Source organism: Chionomys nivalis, chromosome 1 (genome assembly GCF_950005125.1).
Source record: "Chionomys nivalis chromosome 1, mChiNiv1.1, whole genome shotgun sequence".
Lineage (NCBI taxonomy): Eukaryota > Metazoa > Chordata > Mammalia > Rodentia > Cricetidae > Chionomys > Chionomys nivalis.
This window is the reverse complement of record NC_080086.1, coordinates 7,940,995-7,965,094: the sequence shown is the minus strand read 5'-3', so window position 1 is coordinate 7,965,094 and position 24,100 is coordinate 7,940,995. Positions and strand designations below refer to the sequence as shown.

Genomic DNA, 24,100 nt, shown 5'->3' with positions numbered 1-24,100 from the left:
AACATTATTTTAAAAAACTCAAAATAAAATATTGTGAGATAATCTTTTTTGTACACTTTGAAGATGTACCGCTGTGTAACTTTGCCTGCCAAGGCACCTTCTGATTGGTTTAAAAAGAGCTGAGTGGCCAATAGCTACTCAGCCAATAGCAGGAGGGGATAGGTGAAACTTCCAGGGAGAGGGAGGAACTCTGGAAGGAAGAAAGGTGAAACTTGCCAGCCAGACATGGAGGAAGTGGGATGCATGGTATTGAGCAGAGGTAACAAACCATGTGGCAGAATGTAAATTAATACAAATGGCTAATCCATTTATAAGAGCTAGTTGGGAACAAGTCTAAGCTAAGGTCAAACTTTCATAATTAATAAGAAGTTTCCATGTCATTATTTGGGAGCTGGCAGTCCAGAGAAAGCCTGTCTACAACGAAATACTAAGCGGATACAGCTATTGTAGACGAGTTGCATCTTAATAAAACTTAAAGGCAAGAAAATTAATAAGCAAATAAAATGATCAGATGGGTGATCCTGAATTGCTTGCAAGTGCCATCTGTTGCAGGTTATTTAAGCAAACTGTAAAGGTTTGTTATACCTTGCCTGTCTAAGGTACCTGATTGGTTTAATAAAAAGCTAAATGGCCCAATAATTAGGCAGGTGATGTTAGGCAGGACTTCTGGGAAGAAAGAGGAATTCAGCGTTAGAATCTGGTACAGGAGGAGAAGAAAGCAAGACATGAAGGGAGTTGGACATACAGAGTGGAGAAGAGGTAAAGAGAAACCAAGAATCCTAATTCCTTAAATACCTTGAATCACTGAGTAAGCAATAAATAACTTTGTCCAAAGACACAGCGTTTTTAAATTACTGTTTAGTTTTATAATTTCTAGTTCACAGTGATATAATTGCCTCGTGAGGAACCTAATACATATAAGTAACATAACCTTATGGTTGTATCTTTCAAAACTCCTTTAACAGGCAGGAGAGATGGGAGACAGGTCAATGATTAAGATTGTGGGGAACTAAGTTCAGATTCCCAGATCACAAGTAAGTCCACTCAGCCCTGGAGATGGAGACAGGGCATTCCTAGAGCAAGATGATGGAGACAAAGCATTCTCAGAGCAAGATTGAGACAGGACATTCCCAGAGTAAGATGATGGAGACAGGACATTCCCAGAGCAAGATGGAGGAGATAGGACGGTCCCAGAGCAAGATGATGGAGGCAAGGCATTCCCAAAGCAAGATGATGGAGAAAGAGCAAGATGAAGATGGGACATTCCCAAAGCAAGAATGAAGGAGATAGAGCATTTCCAGAGCAAGATGATGGAGACAGGACATTCCCAGAGCAATGTGATGGAGACAGAGTAAGATGAAGATGAGATATTCCCAAAGCAAGATGATGGAGAAAGAGCAAGATGATGGAGACAGGGCATTTCCAGAGCAAACTGGTAAACCAGACATGCCATATCACTGAGCTCTGAGTTGAACTGAGAGATCTTGTTTCACTGAATAAGGTGGAAAATTAATTGAGGAAGATTCCAGACCTCAACTTCGGGTTCCCACACTTAAGAACTCACCCCCTCCACACATATTCACACACATGCAAAAATGTATGCACACATTCACACCACACACACACACACAAATACACAGACATGAATTGTAAACTAAATAAATATAAATAAATCCTCCCTTTTTACTTTTTGTTAGGCTCAATTATCTTGGAAAAAATTACAAAAATGTTTAAGTAACAAGCCTTCCTTACCTGTTGGAATTCTAATGTCGATATTGGATAACGTAGCTAAACCACTGCCCCATGAAAAGTATCCATTTGTCACCTAGAAAGTAAAGATATAGGAATGAAATTAGGTGCACAATACTAGTGAGCAGTGAAAGTGCAGCTCCTTTATAATATTTAACATAAGCTCCAGCACACAGTGGCAGCCTAATCTGAGTTCTAAGTGTTCAGTGCTATAAATGAGAAAGGAAGGATGGGAGACTGGAGAGATGGCTCAGTGTTCAGACCACTTGCTGCTCTCAAACAGCTCCTGCGTTCAGTTCCCAGCACCCACGTCACCTGACTCACAACCAATGGTCACTCCAACTCCAGGGGATCAACTCAGTGCCCTCTTCTTGCCTCTGTTAGCACTTACACACATGCCACATATAAACTAATACAGGCGCATACACATACAGATAGCAAACAAGTAAATGCAAACTTTTAAAAATGAAAACAATTATATTTACTTGTCATGTACTAGGAAAGGAGGACAGTGCTGATGGCACCAGGGAAAGTAGGACAGAGCTAAGACGTCTCTGGTGACAGATGTGACAAGCAACTGAAGATGTCACAGCTTCACCTGAGTGTAAGAAGAAAAACTAGAGTCTGAAACCACCAGACAAGGGCCTGGAACGTGTACAGTCACCCTCAAAAAGCAGCTGCCTGCTGACCATAGGCCAGGCATTGACCCTCACTGCCTTGGCCTGACCTGTGGATCTGGGGAAGAGGCTTCCAAAAGGGAAATGTTCCAAGAATCTGGCACACCAGTGTCATTATTGGCCCCTCCATCAGTCTCCAGATGTGTCCCCAAAGTTGACATTTCTACCCAAGTTCTACCAAAGGACAGAGGCCTGGGAAGGCATAAAGTCAAGTTTGAAATTCTATCACTATGGAGCCCGAGAGGCTCAGTGAAGCCATAAGTACATGTATTCATATTGGGTACCAATTCCCTCTCAGCTGAAGCATTGGGCAGGGAAGCTTACCGAAAATCAGGAATTTCAATAGGGGGGTTCTTTTAAGACTCAAGCAATCAACAACTCACAAGTAACAGGAAGTATCTGACATGTACAAGATTCACAGTGCCTATCAATCTCTAATATTATCAACTAGTAAAGACTAAAGAGAAGACGCTCCTACCTGCCCTGTTCCCTACAGTTTGTGCAGAGAGAGTCTGGGTTCCTGCTTTCCTGAGTCATCACCCATTCTGGGGTGGATGTATGTTTTTGGGTCATCCATGGTTCTATAAGTAACCCCTGACCCATACTCCTGTAAGTAACCCCACTAGACTTTTGGTTCACCAAGTTGGACCTTAATGGTGTTGTTACATTGGTCTGCCATTAGCTTCCTCTCTTTGGTGCGTAGACATTTGTTCATATCTCCCTAGAAATAGTGCCATGCAACAACTAGCTTTTCTGTTTAAAAATGGAATTATAAAATACTGGTATTTTCTATGGGTCAGTTTGTATGTGAGTCTTGGAGCAATAAGTTGAATACTAACTTCTGGTAGATTTGAAAGAAATGTTCTTTCTGGGTACCAAATACAAGGATGAAACAGAACCTGTGGTCAAGAGGTGAAAAAAAGAATAAACTCAATGAAGTATGCGTTAGAGATCGTCAGGCCTGTGGTCACAGAAAGGAGGCCCTGCAGACACATTTGGGGCACTTTTATAGACGTCATTCTGGAGTATCACCCAAGTGCTCCACTTGCGTAAGAACATAACAGATGAACTAACCTTTATTGCGATATCCTCTGTCTCTGGGGGCCGAAGACGACGTGGTTGCTCATAGTTGTCCAGGTGGTATCTTCCAGGCTGCTTCCTGTTTATTGGCTTTGATTGCTGTGTTCCAAATAGAAACGGACAGAAGTTGAAGCATTATAAAAACATTGAGATTTTTTACCAAGCGTTCACTCAGATTGCTATTTCACTTCAATTCCAAGAAAAACAAGCAAAGTGAATGTCAAATTTTAGTCTCTCCTATGGCTACTCCACAAGAGCAAACAGTGAAAAAAATATTTAGCTAAAACTTTAAAGCTAATTAACTGACCTCTTGGGAAAACTGAAAAACGAATATGGAGTACTTGCGAATGGTGGTTGCTAGGATGCTGATCCCTGGAACTTGTTGGCTTCAGTCTAGTCCAGGAAACCCGAGGCACTGGTTCAGTGAGACCTTGCCTCAGAGAACAGGCACAGTGTGAGAGTGGTACCCTCAGCAAGCCTCTCTGTACGCATAGGCTTGTGAGCCTACCTATCCATCCACACATGCACACATCACTCAGACACAAACATACACAGACAAATAAATATTTTTAAGCCCTGTGTACTATAAACTGGCTGATCAGATTCACCCTGACCAAATTGCAATCCATCTGGAAGAACCATCATACTCATAATCGAACATCCCAGAAGGACATTTACAGATCATCTTTGGAAAATCATGAGAAGTTTAAATCTGATATATGTACATAAATTAAACTAAGCTAGAACACACCCAAGAATCCCTTGTGGACTGTCAGGAGAACAAGACCTATGTGTACACAAAGGCAGACAGTGCATCACCAGGAGATCCATAGGAGCTATAATGTGACCTGATCTACTTGAGATATAGCAAAATTCTTTGTCAGCAGACAGACCTATCCACTGCAAGGAAACCAGCAACAGTAAGAGGCAGAGGGTGTCTTTGCCCATAGAATATTTGTAAACAGACCTGAGTTTGATACCCAGAACACTAATGTTTTTTTTTTTGTTGTTTTTTTGTTTTTTTTTTAAATCTGGATATGATGGCAGGACTTGCAATCTCAACATTGAAGAAGTTTGAGATAGGCCAGCTCAACTCCCATGAAGCATTCTAGGCCAAGGAAAGTCTGTTGAAAAACAAGGTGGATGGTACTCAAGAAATGACAGCTTGGTTTGTCCTCTGGTCTCTACACACAGGACTTCACAAAGTATGTACACACACAGACACACACACAAAGACAAACATGCACACACATACATAGGTACCTGCTGTGGGACAATGGTCTAGTACCCTGTAAAGTTTTATTAGTTGTACTGGTTTAATAAAATGCTGATTGGCCAGTAGCTAGGCAGGAAGTATAGATAGGTCAACCAAGTAGGAAATATAGGACCAGAATAGGAGAATTCTGGGAAGAGGAAAAGTTCAGTCTGCAATCATCACCCAGGAAGCAAGATGAGAATGCCTCACTAATAAGAGGTACCAAGTCACATGGTTGACAAAGACAAGAATTATGGGTTAATGTAGGATGTAAGACTTAATTAGAAGCCTGAGCTAATAGGCCAACCAGTTTATGATTAATGTAGACCTCTGTGTGTTTCTTTGGGACAGAACCCTCTGTCAACAGGTACATACAAAGACACTCAAGGGCTGGATAGATGGCTCAGTTGTTAAGAGCCCTGGTTGCTCTTCTAGAGGACTTGGTTTTGGCTCCTAGCACCCACATAGAGGTCACGACTTGCTGTACCTCCTTCCCTCTTCTGGCATATGCAGATACTGCACACATGTGCTGCACAGACATACATGTAGGTAAAACACCTATATGCATAAAGAAGATTTAAAAAATTTTAGATCAAAAAAGCTCAAAATTTGCCTATAAATTTAACAATAAAGTACTTCCCCATAAACAATTATATGCCTCATTCAACTACCTTGTAGAGATAATTAAGGTTAAAATGTAACAGTTTGAAACTGTTAATTTGCCCAGAAAAGCAAATGATTCTAGAAGCATGAAGCTTTAAAAAACATTTCTGCCTGAAATTTCAGGTTTAACATTTATTTTTAAAAAAGATAACTTCTATGAGAACTAACAATGTCTGAAAATAATCAGTAGTTTAATCCAAAAAAGACATTGCCTTTCCAACTTCCATCAACTGATGTCCCAAAAGAACATCAGCCATCAAGCGGAAAAAATGCCAAGGCTTCATGGGAGCAGCACAAACCAAAATCTCAGTAAGAAAATAGACAGTAGAGGATCAGCTGAGGTTAAGCCATCTAGGAAGCACACACACAGATACACACACACACACACACACACACACACACACCTTGCTTTAAAAGAGGATGGGTGATGAAATATAAGGTTAGTTGTATGTCCTTTCCAAGGTTCTCACAGACAACACTGGAGGCACAGTGCTTGGAACATTCTGAAATTATCACAACTCTTTAGGGTAGATATACATTGCATGCTAGTAGATCTGAACCTATACTTTAGCCTCATAGTCTTCTAGAGTCATGAGGACTATGGTAGTGCTGCCCCAGAGGCCCAGAAGGATGACGTCATACTCTTCCTGAAACCAAGGCGAGGCCGACAAGTAGAGATGTGTTGACAGAGACTTGAGTTACAGCTCCACAGATGTAACTTGAAGAGACTTTGGCCCTAGAGCGCCATCAATTCTCTGTGGCAATGCTACAGCCAAAACTACTCAACTCTAAGCTCTCACAGAATATATAGCATCCCAAGTGCTCTCAAAAAGGACTTTCCATCAGTATTGTTTTCAAGCACACACCATTTAAAAAAAAAAAAAGCTTGTCATTTGTGGTTTGGACCATCCACAGTGATGAATGACTCTGGAAGGCACTAGAAGTCCAACCTGGATTCAATAACTGAAGATATTGGACGGGTCTGATGGAGATTCTCTTTTTTTCCAACAATCTCTTTGCAGTGTAATTTTACTCCTCTGCCTCATCTTGTACAGAAAATAATTCTTCAGATATCTCCAACTCCATGAACTTGATCTCCCCTTTCTTTGAGGTCATCTTGCTCTGCTCACTCTGCCTCTCTAGAAAATAGTCTAATGCATTCTCTGGGAGATGAAAATCAACAAAAGTATGAGGACCTGGTTCTAATCAAAGATTTGATTTCTTTCTCTTAAAAAGTATAGATACACTTGAATATACTTTTTAAAGATTTCTTTTATTTGTGTGTGTGTACAGGTTTGTGTAGGTGCAAACAGAGGCAGAAGAGGCCATAGAGGGTGTCAGATGCCCTGGAGACGGATATACAAGTGATTATGAAGTGTCCAACTTGGGTGCTGAGAACCAAACTCAGATTCTCTGCAGCAACATCGAGTGTTCTTATGCTAAGTGAGTCACCTTTCTAGCCCCCATGAATTTCTTATGTGGTCCATTCAGGGATGCAAACCCTGACCTGGAACACTATAAACTCCCTGCTTTAACCTGAACTAGCCATCCATTCATGTGCGTTTGGACTTATGCACACGTCCACGTAATATCAAGCATCCTTTGTAGGCCTTGCTATGCAACATAGACAGGCATACATGGCAGTTATTTCTCAAACAAAAATCACACCTGTTCAATTTTGACCTGCTCAACCTAAAAAAGCGTTCTTTTTATTTAGCTACAGAAAAGCAAAGAAAACAGTACACATAAAAATATTCAAACACCTGGCTTAACTGTTTTTTAGCAATTTTAAAATCATTATGAAGAAAATTTTAATACAGATGGATTTCCTGGCGAAGACCTTCTGAATTCTACTCATCTTCACTATTTCTGCCTCCCCAGTCCTGGAATTACAAGAGCACACCATTGCACCCCGATTTATAATGTGGATGCTGTGGGTATCAACTCAGGTCCTTATGCTTCATGACTCACTTTAAAGAAAGAGCCACCTCCACAATCAAAGAAACGTTTCCCCCAGTCCCATTGACTTAAAACTTATCTCATGGCCTATGTTTTGTAATTTCCACCTCCGATGCTGATGTTTCTTCTTGGACAACAGGAAGTGTTGCAAAAATCAACTGTAAAAGACACACACCTTGATCTTAACCTAATGGCAATTGCCTCCTTAATCAGTGCCCTGTTTCAGTGAATGGCTCTACTTTATACCCAGCAGTCAGCCAATCAGAAAGCTCCCATCCTCGAGTCTTCTTTCTTCCTGGTTGCCATCTAATCTTTCAACACATTTTTATTAACTGAACATAAAAAAGACACAGAGGGCTCTGGAGGTGTAGCTCAGTGGTGGAGGGTTTGTTTAGCATGGGTGAGGTCCTGGGTCAGTCCTGAACAACACGCACATGCACACACGCTTGCACACGCGCACACACACACACACACACGCACAGAAGAGACAGACAGACAAAATACTCTGAATTAAATCACTTCTTTACCATGTTCACCATGACTGCAACAGAATCCGAATTCTAGCCATCATATCTTTTTTGTGTTATTATAACCACCTCTACTCACCTCTCAGTTCCAATTTTTGCCCAGCCCAACTTACTTGTCTAATTAACCAAAGCTAACTCTGAAAAAACTGAGTAAAATTGCACCGTGCTTGTAATCCCACCATTTTGGTGTGGACATGGAAGGAAGAATAGGTATTCAAGGTTATTCTCAGTCCCACAAAGGTCCAGGAAAGTCTGGGATGCATGAGATACTGTCTCCCAACCCAAAAACAAACAAACAAAGTAGCCTTGTCCACTGGTTCCTACCACACATCTGTAAGATCGCATTCCTCCCTGTGTTCTACAAACCCCCATCATTATCATAACTGCTCCTCATCTCCCTCTTTTTCACAGACCCCAAACCTACTGCCCTTCTGCCCTCTGCTCTTCATATCAACCAAATCAATTCACCACTGCAGACCTTTACACGTGCTAGCCTTCTTATTCCCAGTGTCCCCCCTGGAAAACATACATCTGTGTTCTTCAGGTCTTGGCCCAAAGGCTGGCTCCTCAGAGGGATCATCAGGTGAAGAGCCACCATAATGTAGTACCCTTTCACTTTTTCATGTCCTTTTCATGCAAGAAATGATCTTGTAATTCAAACTAATCTATCATTTGATTCCTGCTGCAAGAAAACACAGCATGCTGGGAGAGACCTCATGTGCCTTGTTTGGAGCAACGGTCTAGCCCTTGGCATTAAATACAAGGGAGCCAGTGAGTCTGGAAGCCTAGTGAACACATGACAAGTGGTTGATTTCTACTGCGTGTGACACACGTCCAAACAGAACTGACAGCTTCCAGACATTCTGCAACTATTGAGTAAACATTTTTGGCGAGGATGAGTGAACCTGCTGGGTTACACGTGCCAAGATTCAGGTGAAAACTCTGGTTCTGATCCTTCTCATCTATGACTTTGTTCAAGCCACTGAAGCATGCAAAGCCAGTGTATTCAAGTGAAAATAAAAACAGTTAACATGCAGTGATATGTTCAGTTAATCAAACTAGCTAATGTATTAAGCAAACATGTCTTAAACTAGAGTGCATGCTGGAATTAAAACACCTCCTAAGAATGTGGGTAAGAAACAACTTCTCAATTCCCTTTGGAATCAAGCAGGGGGTCATTCTTTCACAATTTATAGAGGCTATATTCCTTTATTTGTATATTGATTTTGGGCATATGAGGATTTGTTTTTGTAGAAGCAAATAGCCATTTTTCTTCTTGTAGATTTAAACAAATGAAGCTTACAGTTTTTTTCTAACTGCACCTATATTAAAACATATTACTTGTTTGGCCTGTCCTTTGTATAGCAAGACTTACCACTCCAGTGTGCTTCTTACAGGACTCAAAAGGCAGTGTGCCCTCCCCAGTCCTCCAGCTGTCATCGCCAATCTCGTCACTCAAGAGAAACTCATTCAACTTTTGAACACTGCAAAAAGAAACCAGGAAACACTATGTCAGGATACCAGGTAAGACAGTTGTCTAAGAAGAACATTAACTTGTTCAATCTGGGACTTCATTATCAACACAGGCCCTGAAAGTCACAGCACTAGACTGTCTTAGGAAACAGTATGCTGTCCATCTTGAATGTCAAGCGTTCCTTTTTGATGTCTGCATGGTGTAGCTGCCATTGTGCTCTGGTGTTTTAAACAGTGTGGTCTGGAGAAATAGTCTTGTCCAACTACAGGAATATCCCTTGTGCACACTCATGTTGTACCTCCGGACACAAGTGCAAGTGCCTAGACCAGACTCAAGAGTCTAATAGTGCCTGGCACACACTGTTATATAGATAGTTGCTCAATGAATCAAAGAATAAACAGACTAATGATTCACACACTGTAGCTCATGGGTCCAGTTCTGCATTCCTCCCTTCTTGTATGCACACAAATCTCACTGAAGTTTTTATGGAATACATAAGCCTAAATGTTGCAGAACAATAAGGAGCCATAACTTCTCAGCTACTCTGGGAGTGGAAAGAACTTTCTCTTCTCTGTGTACCATCCTGTCCTTGCTAGCTTTCAGCTGTCAACCTGACATCGCCTAGAGTCAACTGAGAATGGAGTCTCCATTGGAAGAGTTCCTAGATCAGATTGACCTAAGACTGATTGCCTTGATTGATTGACTGGTGGGAGAGTCTGCAGAGATTACCTTGATTGACTTACCTAGGGGTGAGTCTGTGAGGATTGCTTTGATTGATCTGGGGAAGAGTCTGTGGGAAGTGCCTTGACTGATTAACCTGTGAGCTAGTCTGTGGGGATTGTCTGAATTGACTGACCTGTGAAAGAGTCTGTGGGGACTGCCTTGATTGATTATCCTGTGAGTTAGTCTGTAGGGATTGCCTTGACTGTCAGTTGATGTAGAAGGGCCCGGACCACTGTGGGTAACCACCCATCCCCTTGGTAGGTGGCCCTGAGCAGATTAAGAAAGCTGGCTAAGCATAGCCCCCCCAGTTCAGCCAGCAAGCAGTGTTCCCCTACAAGTGATGTTTCAAGTTCCTGCCTTGACTCCCCTCAATGATGGACTGTGATTTAGAACAAATAAAGCTTTTCCTCATCTAAGTTCTCTTGAGTCTAAATATGTATCCTGTTTGTAACACAAATTCTAATTGGTCTTCATAGATAAAACAGAGTAAGATGTTAGGGAGTGAAGGCTGAAGGATCAGAGAAGCAATGTGGCCAGCCACTAGAGATACATTTTACCTCTACCAACGTTCAGACCAAAGTGGCAATACTGTCCTCAGACTGTCTCCTCAGACTGCAACTGTCTCCACCAAGCCTCAGATTGCTCTGAGCTTCTGTCTCCTGCCACCTTATATTCTTCTCTTCACTCAGCCATATCTCTTCCTGTCTCTACCTCCCTAGTGCTTGGGATTAAAGGTATGGGACTCCCAAATGTTGGGATCACCCTTGGGTGAGCTCTGTTTCTCTTTTAAACAGATCCAATCTCCTGTAGCCTAGGGTGGCCTTGAACTTACAGAGATCCCTCTGCCTCTGTCTCCAGAGTCCTGGGATTAAAGATGTGTGCCACCACTCCCTGGCCTCTAGTGGCTTTAGCTCTGCACTTTGATTGCCAGGCAAGCTTTATTTGTTAAAACACAAACAAAATATCACGACGCACATCAACAAAAATGAAGTTAAGACATCCTATTTGGTGCCTCCAGTTACAATGTACATAGATGGTGCCCAGTGCTAAACTTACTCTGAACCTCCTTGTGACCTTCCTTTAGGCAAGTGGTTCTTAACCTGTGGTTTTACAACCCCATTGGGGGTAGCATATCAGATACCCTACATATCAAATACTTACATTATGACTCATAATGGTAGCAAAATTACAGTTATGAAGTGGAGATGAAATAATTTATGGTTGAGGGTCACCACATGAGGATCTGTAAAGGGTCGCAGCACTAGGAAGGTTGAGAACCACTGCCCTACACTCTCTGGCTGAAGGTCCCACACATTACTGCATCATCATAACTTCTGTATTTATGTGTTATTTCTATCTCTCCCATTAGACTATGAAAACCTTTTAAAGGAAACCTCCCCATCTTTTGGCGCTGTCTTACTGCATATGTTGTGATTCCTCTGTGATGTTGGTGAGAGGATAAGAGGCTAATAAACAGCAAAAGCATCTCCTGGTTCTGTGAGGTCCTTTCAGGAACCACTGAGGTGAATAACTATGGAAAATGCATAAATCCTGACCAGGGAGAGGTAGCTTCAGCCAAATTACCAGGGTTCTCCTCTACACTGTGAATCTACCAGTATAAGACGCCCCTACCAGGGTTCTCCTTTACACTGCGAACCCACCAATGTAAGCCCCTCTTAGATCACAAATGGTGCAGCACTTCCCTGCCTTTCAACATCTTCCCCACGATCTTCCTGCCTTATCCCCCAATAAGTCTAGTGTCAGCGCCATTGCTCCACACACATAAAACCACCTGTAGCCCCCAAGTGCACAAGATGTCTACCTGCTCTGATAAAATTCATTTTCCTCTTCCTCTGACTAGTCAAAAGCCACTTATCCTTTTAGAGTTAGCAGATACGGTCCCACCCTCCAAACTATCATGAACAAGACGGCCCCCCTTTCCTCTAAGTGAACTGATAGTTATCTGCAGGTCATGCCATTCTGTGTATAGGGGTTCATTTTTGCTTTCTGGCCTTTCTAAATCCACGGTGGACTCTCCACTTGTGGCCATTCTATCTCTCTTCTTTACAGTTATTAATGCGGCCCCAAGAGAATGAAGACGTGCCTAAGATGCTTGGACATTCAATGATAATAAAGGAGGTAAATGAGTAAAATTGAGATTTGTAAAATAGATCTACCTGATTTAGAAAGGGTTCTGGGCCATTTCTATGCAGTGTCATGATTTTATCAACCTTCAGAAGCAAGTGATATTACGGTATTCGTTTGATAAATGAGAAAACCGGGCCTCAGATACAGTCAGACAACATATCTGAAGTTGAACAAGAAGTACTTTGTGCCTAGGATTTGAAAGTCAGCATGTTTGATACAAACAAGCTTACTGGCCTTCCTTCACCAGTGCTTTCTAAGTTCAGTATTTCACTAACGTCTCATTTGTTTAGGGAACTGACAGAAGTGCTCACAGTTTTACATAGTCACATTACTTTGGCTTTTGAAAAAAATATGTATTTTACCTTTGATTATGTGTCTGTTATGGGTATGCAAGTGGAGGACAGGTGCCAGGGGAGGCCAGGAGAGGGTGTTAGGTCCCCTGTAGCTGGAATTACAGGAGGTGGTGAGTTGTCTAACATGGGTGCTGTAAACTTACAGTGGATTGTCTAGAAGAATAGTATGTAATCATAACCTCTGAATCGCCATCCCAACCCTTCAAATACGTTGGACATTTAGGTGCAACTTGAAAACCTTGAACAGGTGTTACAGTAATTAAGAATAATTAATTTTTGTGGCTGATAGTTGTATGTTTTTAAATAGAGATTATAAAGTTTTGTTAACTGAAATACAGAGACCTGGCCAAGGTGTAAGCATGCTTGATTATCAGTAATAATCTATTTAATAGATGGTGATGTAGGAGACTTGCCAAGCAGAAACATCTCTGAGAGGCACACGAGAGAAAAGACAATGTTTGTTGTTGTTTCTTTCGCCTGAAAATGAGAGAGTTCTTTAATAATGTTTTTCTCCCATTTGGCAACTAATGTCTTTGGACATAGTCACTACATTACCTATCAAATTCTAAATACCGATAAGGAATACTACATAGTCTGCTCCAGAAGGGCCAGACACATAAATTATTTCTAAGAAGGTGGAGAATAAGGTTTACCATTCTGAAAAAAAATCACTCTTACTCAAATCTCAAATACTTTTTGTTTTTGAGATAGGGTCTCAGGGAGCCCATGTTGCTCAGTTCGGAGCAGAGTGTAACCTTGAACTCCTGATCCTCCTACCTCTACCTCCCAAGTCCTTGATTGCAAGCTTGTGTCACCATGCCTGCTCCTTTTATAAGAACCTTAATTTTTAATTTTAATTTTATGTGTAGAGGTGTTTGCCTGCATGTACATCTGTACATCAGTACATGCTTGGCATCCACAGAGGCCAGAAGAAGATGTTGGATACCCTGGAACTAGAGTCAAATTTGAAATAGCAAGTGACATTTTTTTAATCTGTTTTGAAACACTGAAAGCGAAACTCAAACAGGGTGGGATGTGAGACGCTGCGCCAAGACAACCTGGGTCACATGTGCCTCTTTGTTCCATTTTGTTATAAACATACTAACAGGTACATTGCATGTGTGCATGTGAACATGCTCCACCCAATGAACATAACAAGGCTACCTGGATATTGATAACAACTCTTTCAAAAGAAAGTGTGGGACTTGTCCTGGAGCTGGGAATTCTATACGGCCTTGCATATTCCTCCAGTGAAGAGGTTTCTCATTTTCTCTCATGCACACATAGCAGAAGTTCAACCCATTCCAACCCACCAAGTGTCTTAATATATTTAAGAATCCAGTAAAGAACTTGTGACTTCTAGAGTCCTGAAGAGGAGATTTCAAAATCAGCTGACCAAAGTCTCCCGCTATAAACAGGCAGCTCAGCTCACTGCAAGCCAACTGGCATTTGAGATTGGTCACGGGTTCCCAGGCACTGAAGCAAATGCAGAGGCCAGTCAACACTGGGAAAATACTTTTTTGGGTTCCCAGAACCAGAACCCAGTGGGAAAAATGTCTGGCCACTTCTGTTGACCCACCGTCTTTGTAGGATGTCTTTGCAAATCAACGCTGAATGTCATTTTAGAGAAGTGAGCTTTTAGAAGCACATTCTGTTTGGCTTGTGGCTTGGGGAAGCTGGCTGGGGGCCCTGAAAGTACACTGGGCTTTATCAAACTGGCGAATGCCTTTTCCCCAGGAGGGATAAAGGAGGAGGGCGATGAGAAATCCACAGAGGGCATTACCACCTTCCACCATACTAAGATTTACTTGCAGGATTGTAATGCTAGATTTGAGGAAGGGCCCTTTTCATCTTTTTCAAATCAACTGTCAAAGTCCTTTTAATGCTTGGCAAGCTCCTTGTTTCAAAAGCATGATATGTTATGAGTTATAGACTGCTTTTTATTTCGACTTCTAGTGCAAAGTCAAGTTTCAGTTAATTAAGACTGCAACCATGGAAGGGACAGCCGTTAAATGGAGAAAATGAAAATAGGGACCAAAATAGCAGACGCTGGCTATTTATCAATTTTATTGTTTGAAGTGGTTTCCCTTCCAGAGTGCTGCCTAATTTGGAAGGCTGACTTCGAGCTACAGTCTATCTATGTAAGCCATCCAAAGGCAGAACAATGAAAAAAGAAACAAGGGTAGCCGAGGTCAGAGGGTCGGAGCTTCCAAAGCCCAGCAGCTCTGGAACAGTTACTGAGAACCTGGCTCAGAGAAGACTGAAACTCTCTTAGGATTCCATCTCCTCCACCCACCCCCTCATAACCTGCCGCTTTTCAGAATAGCTCATCTGCATTGAATTGTTATCTGGTATTTAGTCACCGGCAAGTCGATATAAAGCGTTGCCTACAACCAATGCACTGAACATCAAATGCTAGGTTTCTCAGTCATGTATGTGCTTTGTGGAAATTATTTAATTTTGTTTGCTGTTGATAGTGGAATGTACCCTTAAGGGCTCGTATTCTCTTCAGGGTTCGAACATGTAGACATATCTTTCAAAGGTCATATATACATATGACAAAAGCCATTTGCAGTAAATGCAAAGATTCTATAAGGCATATAAAGATTGCAAAGTGAGAGTAACATACGACTTCCAGACTGGCTTGTTTATAATATGGTTGAGAACAGCAAGTGGAGTCACAGACGGCACGAGCAGTCTTGTCAACATAGCTGTGTGTGTGGTACTAATGGAAGAAATGGGAAATGGCCGCCATCATATAACACCTACTTTTGTAGCTGTTCTTTATGGGAAATTATAACCAAGACAACGTCTCCCCTGACTTGAATCCTGATTAAAAGAGAAAAGTTTCAAGTCTTTCTATTTTCAAAAAGTAGGAACTGGCCTTATTACTTTTTTTTTTTTTTTTTTGGCCAATTAAACTGAAATCCATACAACATACTCTGTTGATTCAAAAATATTCCATCCCTGCTGGTACACTTACAGATCGGTGAAGCTTCAAGGAAACATGATGACCACATCATAGACATTAAATATACATGCAAGCTTTGACCTATGTCAATTTGACGAAAAGTATGTTTGCCATCTTCATCAAGAACCTTTAAGATACCACCAAAACTAGCACTATCGCTTAGAGAAATCTGACCTAAGCAACCACCAGAGAAGACTGCAGAGATAAATGGGAGAGTTTGCCTTGATATCAAGCATATGGGGGTGGGGGAATAAAGACATTCTAAATGCCCAGTAAAAGGCCAATTGTTCTATAAATCAGACTGCTTCTAAAGAATGGACTGTGGCATGGCCAGAAAGGTTCCTCCTGCAGCAGATGGGAACAAATATAGGAACACACTGCCAGACATTATTCAGAGAATGGGAGACCTTGGAACACTCAGCCCCAAATGGAATATCTCCACCAACTCCCTCCCCTCAGAGGTCAGGGAATCCTGGGGAGAAGGATGTACAAGGAGTGTGTCAGAGCGGATGGAGGACACCAGGAGATCACGGCCCTCTAAATCAACATGAGCCAAGCTCATGTATACTCGGAGACGGAAGCAGCGAGCACAAGGCTTGCCTGCACGGGTCTGCACCAGGTCGTCTGTGAACATATTATGGCTTCCAGTTTAGGGTTTTTATGGGACTCCTGAGTGTGAATGAGTGGGTCTCTGATTTTTGTGCCTTCTCTTGGGTTCTTTTCTTTCTGTTGGTTTGTCTTATCCAACTTCAAGGTGATAGTTTTTGTTTTATCTTATATTTTATTTTGTTATATTTTTAAAAATAAATGAATGAAAACGTATCCACTGGGATAAAGGCCCGCAACTGAACTGTCACTTGTACCTACTAGGAAAGGTAAAATCAGTTTTCTCCAACAGTATGACACCATGTGTATCAACCACTCTAGGAATGGCCTCATGTTCAGGAGCAGTTGACCAACATATAGTGGCCTCCATGGTTTTTGTTTCTTGTTTTGTGTGTGTGTGTGTGTTTGTGTATGTGTGTATATATGTGTGTGGTTTATTTGGATACAATTTGGTGCTTTTTGGTGTGGTTTTATTATTATTTTTTGTTTTTGTTTTTCTTGTTGTATTGAACTTCTGTTTGTTTTTTGAGAAACAACTTATAGTTAGGTCAGGGAAGGATCTGGAAGGACTTAGGGGAGGGAAAGAATATGATAAAAGTAATTTAAATTTAAAAATTGTTTCAAATAACAAAAAGTATAATAATAAAAAGGAGAAAACGACGGAGCCAAAATCTACAACAGTTCCATATGAACTAAAACACTGAATGTTAACATACTCGATTTCTAACAGTGGAAATCTCTGGCATCATCTTTAAGGTTCCTTTTGTACTTCTGCAAGTTCACCAGCAAGGACACACATTATCCATACCATCAATAAGCAAAGAGATCCAGACAGTTCAGTGCATACCTGATGATGGCTTTGACCGCAAATCTGACCACTGTGGACAGCAGGAAGAGGGGTGTGACCAGGATATGGAAGAGAGACAGGGAGGCAAAAGCCTCTGCAGGCTTCAGGTTGTTTCCACTGGCATACGCATGCGTCACAAACGTCTGCACATACACACAAAAAGGTTTATTAGAAAGTCTTGAAGAAAGTGACACACACACTGGCATTCAACTAGTCTATCCCAGCATACCCTACTGTGCTGGCGTGTCCACTGGAACCATGAAAAATACTGACTCCAAACTCATGACTGAGACAATACTAGCCGTGGGTAAAGACACAGTGATCTGCACATAATCCTAGCAGTAAACTTGCAAGACAGACAAGACAGTCTATTTATAGAACAGGATAGTGACTTCTCTCAAATTACTGTCTATGGAGGAATAAACTGAACAGAGAACTCAGAGTCCCCAATACCCAGCCAGATGCTTTCCAAGCAACTCAGAGTCGCTATTCTAAGCAAAGAGAGTGGTCTAGCATTTAAAGGTCTCTACTGTACTAAAATTCCAACACCACAGTCCAGCGAAGACTTATTCTCATCTTTAAACACTATATAGGGAAATAGAATGTAATTATTTAACACATCCTGATTGTTAATATGAACTATTTAGAGGCCAAGGACAATGGCACGGGGTTTTGATCCTACTTCATGTTCTGGCTTTGTGGGAGCCTAGACAGTTTGGATGTTCACCTTCCTAGACCTGGATAGAGTGGGGAGGACCTTAGACTTTCCACAGGGCAGGGAACCCTGACTGCTCTTGAGGCTGGAGAAGGAGGAGAAGAGGAGTGGTGGAAGGGGGAGAGGGGCGGGAGGAGGGGGAGGGAAATGGGAGGCGGGGAGGAGGCGGAAAATTTTTTTTTCAAAAAAAAAAAAGAATTACGAGAACAGGCCACCGTAATGAAGATGGATACTTTCCCATCACTGTTAGTTTTAATCACATTCACCCACATTTGGGAATAGGTTTTATTGTCATGGTTGGGCAAATTTGAAGCCAGGGACACCACTATTTATACAAATGGTAGGGATATCTCCTTACAACAAAGAACGGTCCAAACTAAAGTATCGTGCTGTTGGGGCTGAGTAATCCTGGACTAGAACCATTGGACTGGAAACTACAGAGAAGGAAGTGATGTGGGAAGTAACAGCCATGGCCACCCACACATTTTCTGTGAGATGTCATTCATGAGCACTGATCTACTTCTAGTTCTAAAAGCAAGAAAAAGTGTCTTACTGCAAGAACAGCCGCGATGGGGATTGCTGCATTCATGAAGACTGTGGGAAGAAATCAAATCTGTTATTCCAGTGCGCTGTGCAAACGTTTTCCCCACTTAAATTAATCATCCACCATTACTTTAATGCTCCATGAAGACAAGAATGGCAGAGTATGTTAGCAGCATTCTGTCTGGACTCACCAATATTCCCCAGGTGCTTTCTCCTCATCTCTGGTTATGTGAGTTCCCACATACACATTTTAGCCAGAAAGCTCTAAGCAACAGAATTCAGATAAAAGAATCCTTTGATGATGAAAATTGTTAGAATTTTTAAAATGTGTATTTTGAGAGCATGTACGGGTTAGAGTTTATTAAGTCTACTGAAACTTGGTTATTATGCAGATGAAAAATGAGAATTTGACATTACTTCATGCTCAGGGTCCAATAGGGGTTATTAGCTTTCACTTTTAGACCTTTCAGTTAATAAATAATTTCATTTCTTCACCCCTCCTTAAACCGTAAACACAGAGTCAACACTGGGGCAACTCAGAATTTTAGACAAAATCTCTAAAGGGGTTTAGTGTAGTATGTTTCTCTTCTTTCTTTTTTCTTGTTTTGTTCAAAGACTGATTGGTTTATTTTTAATTTATGTCTATGTACTTGTGCCCGAGTACATAGTATGTGCATTATATGTGTGCAGCTGACTGAGGAGGCCAGAAGAGGGCATCAGATTCTCTGGAGTTGGAGTTACAGGTGGTCGGTTGTAAGCTGCCACAGTGGGTGCTGGGAATCGAAACCAGGTCCTCTGCAAAAGCAGTAAATGCTTTTAACTCCAGGCCTGGTTTTACTTTTGCTTTCATTTATTGACATGGTCTCACTTTATAGCTGAGGCTGGACTTGAATTCACTCTGTAGCCCAGGCTGACTTGACCCTCATGGCAATCTCTCTGCCCTAGGTTCCCAAGGGCTGGGGCTATGGCCATATGCCACCAAAAATATTAGTGTTTGAGTCATAGTAAAGCCAGATAGATGGTTTGTTAGGATCCTTCTTGGAAACCACAGGGCTTTATCAAAATCTTGCACCATAGGCCGGGCGGTGGTGGCGCACGCCTTTAATCCCAGCACTCGGGAGGCAGAGACAGGCGGATCTCTGTGAGTTCGAGACCAGCCTGGTCTACAAGAGCTAGTTCCAGGACAGACTCCAAAACCACAGAGAAACCCTGTCTCAAAAAACCAAAAAAAAAAAAAATCTTGCACCATTGTCATATAGATACAAGACCCAATGAGTATAAAGACTTCTCATGACACCTAAAATAGAATGTGTCCTCAATGTTGACTGTAATTCCACTTCAAAGCAGAAGCAAATAACATCACAATGATCTAAAGTCATTTATGGTTCAAGAGAAAATAATGCATAAACCTTCAAATTTCTAAGTCATTAATGACTTTTGAGAACAAAACAACCCACAAATCAAATCAAGTAAGAGTGGGTGACATTTGACTAAGTATGTATAAACTACACTAACATAAACCCATTATTCTGGACAACACTGAGTTTGTACTGAAGATGGGAACAGTATGTAAAGATTCTCAAGAACACACTAGGAAAGCAGATGGTGAGTCCATAAATTCTGACGTCTTTCACTTGACGCTTTTCTTCTCCTTCATTTACTCTTCAGGAAAGCCTATCAGGAGTGCCCTCCAAAACAGATAACATAAGCAAGAGTGGGAGCTTTGAAATGATTTAGAGATGGACATTAGCAAGATAGTCAAATCAACTTCAGAAATAGCTCCTGTTTTACTGAGCTAGCTGACGTTCCAACTGTAACTGATGAGAGTTTTCAGCTGGAGCTACCAGCTGACGTCATTACCATTTTCATAGGACCGGGTGAGAGTTCAGCAGGTGAAAGTGCTTGCTGCACAGGGCTAGCAACCCGAGTTCAATTCCTGGCACCCACATAAATGTGGAAGAAAAGAACTCACCCCACGAAGCTGTCCTCTGGCCTCCATACATGTGCCGAAAATGCGCATGCCCCCACACATCAACAATTTAAAATAAAGTTTACAAAAGTACGAAGGATTTCAGTATGTGATGTATCACAACCAAAAACAACTTGCAAAGAGCCAGATTCAGGTCTCCCAGGCATTAGCCTTGTGCTTTTTCTTCTTAGTGTAAAGAGTGTCGTGTGGACCAGTGGAGACTAGGTAAATATGTATAGACAGCAATGGGCTTCCTTTGAGGACTAGCACACTTCACTGCTCATAAGTCAGACACAACACTGTGTACATCTTGGCCACTCAGAGAGCGGTGATGACTCACTGGAGAGGGATGTGTAGAGCGCGAAGGTTTTGAGGCTGGAGAGCTCCTTCATTCTCGTCTCCTTCACACTCTTGCAGAAAATGTGCTCCCAGGCATACAGCTTAAGGAGCTTGATGCCTTTCAGTATCTCATTGGTCTTTTTCAGCCTCTCGGTGGAATAATCCTATAAGGCAAAGGAAGAAACCTTGGTGCAAGATGCAGCCAATTACACTAAGTGGGCGGGACCCAGAGGTACTCAGGCCCTTGGGAGGCCTTGGTTCTGAGTAGCTCTCCGGCTAATCACACTAGAAAGTCCCAGGCTTTGTTCAGTCCAGTGCCACACTCTCCACTCCATTCATTCTGATATTGAAGCAATGGATTTTGTCGTGGACTCTTTATCCAAATGTGTCATACTGTGTTCCTGTTTGTTCCCCTCCTTATGTCCTCTCTCCCCTGCAGACAGATCCTATTCCTCTCCCAACTCCCAACCAATCCCACCTTCTGCTTTCTTACCACATGTATTTCATTGCCCTCTCTACCTTCTCTCCTATAAAATACCCTCGTCTCCTGATAGAATTCCCTAGTATTGTGACACACACATAAATGCATATATACACATATGCATGCATACACGCATATGCACATACATACACATGCACACATATTCACACATACACATTGATACATTGCACATGTGTGCACACAAGCATACACAGATACATTACACATGCGCCTGTATAAGCACATACATACACACATATATACAGTCACATATATATACACGCCACTCACACATCACATGGACACAAACACATAAATGAACACAAAATATGGACTGCTTCTTCAGTTAGTGTCATCCACGCCCAGGGGCTATGCACACACTCTCTGAGCCATTCCAGCTTTAGCATGTATGTTGTCAAAGCAAGAATTTTCCTCAGCTTTAAAATAAAGAACTAACCAGGGAGATAACTCCAAAATATCTGTCCGACTAGAGGCACATTCTTCAGTGTGTATGAAAGCGAATTCTTCAGATTCCCATGGTGTCCTTGAGTAACAGCTGCACGTAAGTATGAATGTTAGCACTGAGTGTGCAATGGCTCCGGTTGGCTGTGGTCTCCCCTCAACACCACCACAGAACAACAAGTGTAAAGTGAAGGTGGGTGGTTTGTACTAGTGGCCAGGTCAGTGGAGCAGCAGATAGCACTTGACTTCAGGGGGTTTGCCCACCAGGAAATAAAACCCTGGTAGGTGAATCTTGAATAGGCGAGGTCCCAAGACCACAGTCCACAGAATGTCTGGCTTCTGCTATGCCTTCACATGTTTGCCACTGCCATCTTCCTCTGGTATCTGGTATGGTGTGAATGCGTGTGGGGAGATCCCTACCGCCTGTAATGTAGTGTGTTTATCTAATGGAAACATCCCATTCTACTGGGCCATTTTACCTGAGGATTATTATGAAGATGATTTCCTCCTAAACTGTACTGTTTAACTGAAACAATGAGTTTATATAATAATAGTGTTAGTTTAGATAGGATTTTGATGAGTGAGGGTCTTTAATAAATAAATATAGTAAGGGATTATTATAGAGTTAGTTTAGTGGAAAAATTAATATTGGTAAATGATGTGGGAGGGTCTTCTGTTTTGTGTTGATTTCATTGGTTAATAAAGAAACTGCCTTGGCCATTTGATATGCCAGCCCTTAGGTGGGTAGAGTAGACAGAACAGAAGGCTGGGAGGAAGAGGGAAGTGAGGCAGACATCATTTCCTCTCCTGTCCGGGGCAGATGCGATGCAGCCAGCCACCAGGTCAGACATGCTGAATCTTTTCTGGGTAAGCCACCACTTCGTGGTGCTACACAGATTATTAGAAATGGGTTAAGCTATATGTAAGAATTAGCCAATAAGAGGCTGAAACTAATGGGCAAGGCAGTATTTAAATGAATACAAATTGTGTGTTATTATTTTGGGTGTAAAACTAGCCATGTGGGAGAGCCTGGTGGGATGAAAAGCAGGTCTGCCTGCAGCTCATCACTACGGGTAAAGGTAGGATAAAATATTGCCCCTGCCTCTGATAAAGCAGAGGCTGCAGAGGATAAAAAATAAAACAAGGAAGTGTCACACAGCTAGAACACAGGAGCTTCTATTAAGGAGCCATATAAACTATGGCTTAGGTTAATGATTAAGAAAAACAACTGATACCCAGTAACCCAGTTAGCTTAAATTCTTTAAATCTTAATGTTGGGAGCTGAAACAAAGCCTTAGAATGATATCAGATTAAGATATTTTGATAACAGTTTTGAGGTTAAGGATCAAAAAACAAAGCAGCCCAATTATTTCTAGCTGACATACTTTCCTTGGAAGGATCAGTTGGTGAGCAAAGATGATTAATTCCTTGTAAAACAAATTCATGGTAAATTCAAGCCAGAAAAGATCAATAATTGGCCTGCCCCCGCCCCCTTGCCAACATGACTGTAAATTCGCTCAGTAGGATTGGCTGTCACTGATAGGTCACCATGGAGGGACTTTAACCTCAAATGTACCAAATCTGGTCTGTGACCCCTGCTTGGTTCATTCTTTGTTGTCATAACTGGCACCCAGTAGCCTCAAAATATGCTTAAGGGTAATTTTTGACAAGTTTTTTTTTAGAGATCCAGTCAGTCTTGCCTTAACTTGGTATACCAGATTTTGTTGACTCCCCAAGTGGTCCTTACCCCTTCTGAGGAATAGATGGAGGTGTTATGGGGGGGAGTTGGGGGTGGGAGAAGGGGAGAGAGAGGGAACTAGGGCTGATATGTAAAATTTTTAAATTTTTAAATAAAAAAGATCATGAAATAACAACAGCAGCAAAAAAGACCCATCCAGATGTGGTAGTGCACACCTCTAATTGCAGCACTGGAGAGGCAGAGGCCAACAGATCTTTGTGAGTTCAAGGCCAACCCAATCTACATAGTGAATTCCAGGACAGTCAAAGCTACAGAATGAGAACCTGTCTCAAAAGAAAAAAAGCCAAATAAAACAAAACAAGGCCAAAACCCTTGCCCCCCGTGATTCTCATAGTGAGAGACTAAGACAGTCAAGTCTCAAGTTTCCAGCCTATCTTTGTGAGTTGTTCTTGCCTCTACAAAGATCAGTGTGGAAATTCTTCAAAAACGACTAAAGCTATATCTACCACATGGCCCAGCTACACCACCCCTCAATCCTGACCCACGTGACTCCACGTGGACACACCAGAGACTGGCACATCCATGTCAATACAGCACCAGTCACGGTAGCTGAGTTTTGGAACTGATTGTAGTGCCCACCATCAGGGAAACGTATATAAAAAAAAAGTGCATGCACACACAGTGGGTTTGATTCCACCATGAAGGAGAACAAAATTATGCTCTTTTCAGGACAAGGTGCAACTGGAGATCCTCATGACAAGAAAATTAGATCAGACTCAAAATTACAAAGATCACGCTTTCCGTCAACTGTGAGTCCTAGGTTTTACACAGATACATAAATTCATCCATGTGCTTATAAC

The 24,100-nt window shown here is 41.8% G+C and overlaps 1 protein-coding gene across 10 annotated transcripts in view; it reads right to left on the bottom strand.

Moving 5' to 3' along the window:
• Abcc9 (ATP binding cassette subfamily C member 9) overlaps positions 1-24,100 on the bottom strand; it is a 127,097-nt gene that overhangs the window by 70,868 nt on the left and 32,129 nt on the right. For all 10 annotated transcript variants that reach the window (XM_057763719.1, XM_057763779.1, XM_057763746.1 and 7 more), the window contains 6 exons: positions 20,600-20,762; positions 18,301-18,341; positions 17,033-17,175; positions 9,286-9,394; positions 3,501-3,605; positions 1,753-1,825 (listed from right to left, as the gene is read on the bottom strand). In XM_057763719.1, the coding sequence (XP_057619702.1) occupies positions 1,753-1,825; positions 3,501-3,605; positions 9,286-9,394; positions 17,033-17,175; positions 18,301-18,341; positions 20,600-20,762 (634 nt within the window). The remainder of the gene's footprint in view (positions 1-1,752; positions 1,826-3,500; positions 3,606-9,285; positions 9,395-17,032; positions 17,176-18,300; positions 18,342-20,599; positions 20,763-24,100) is intronic.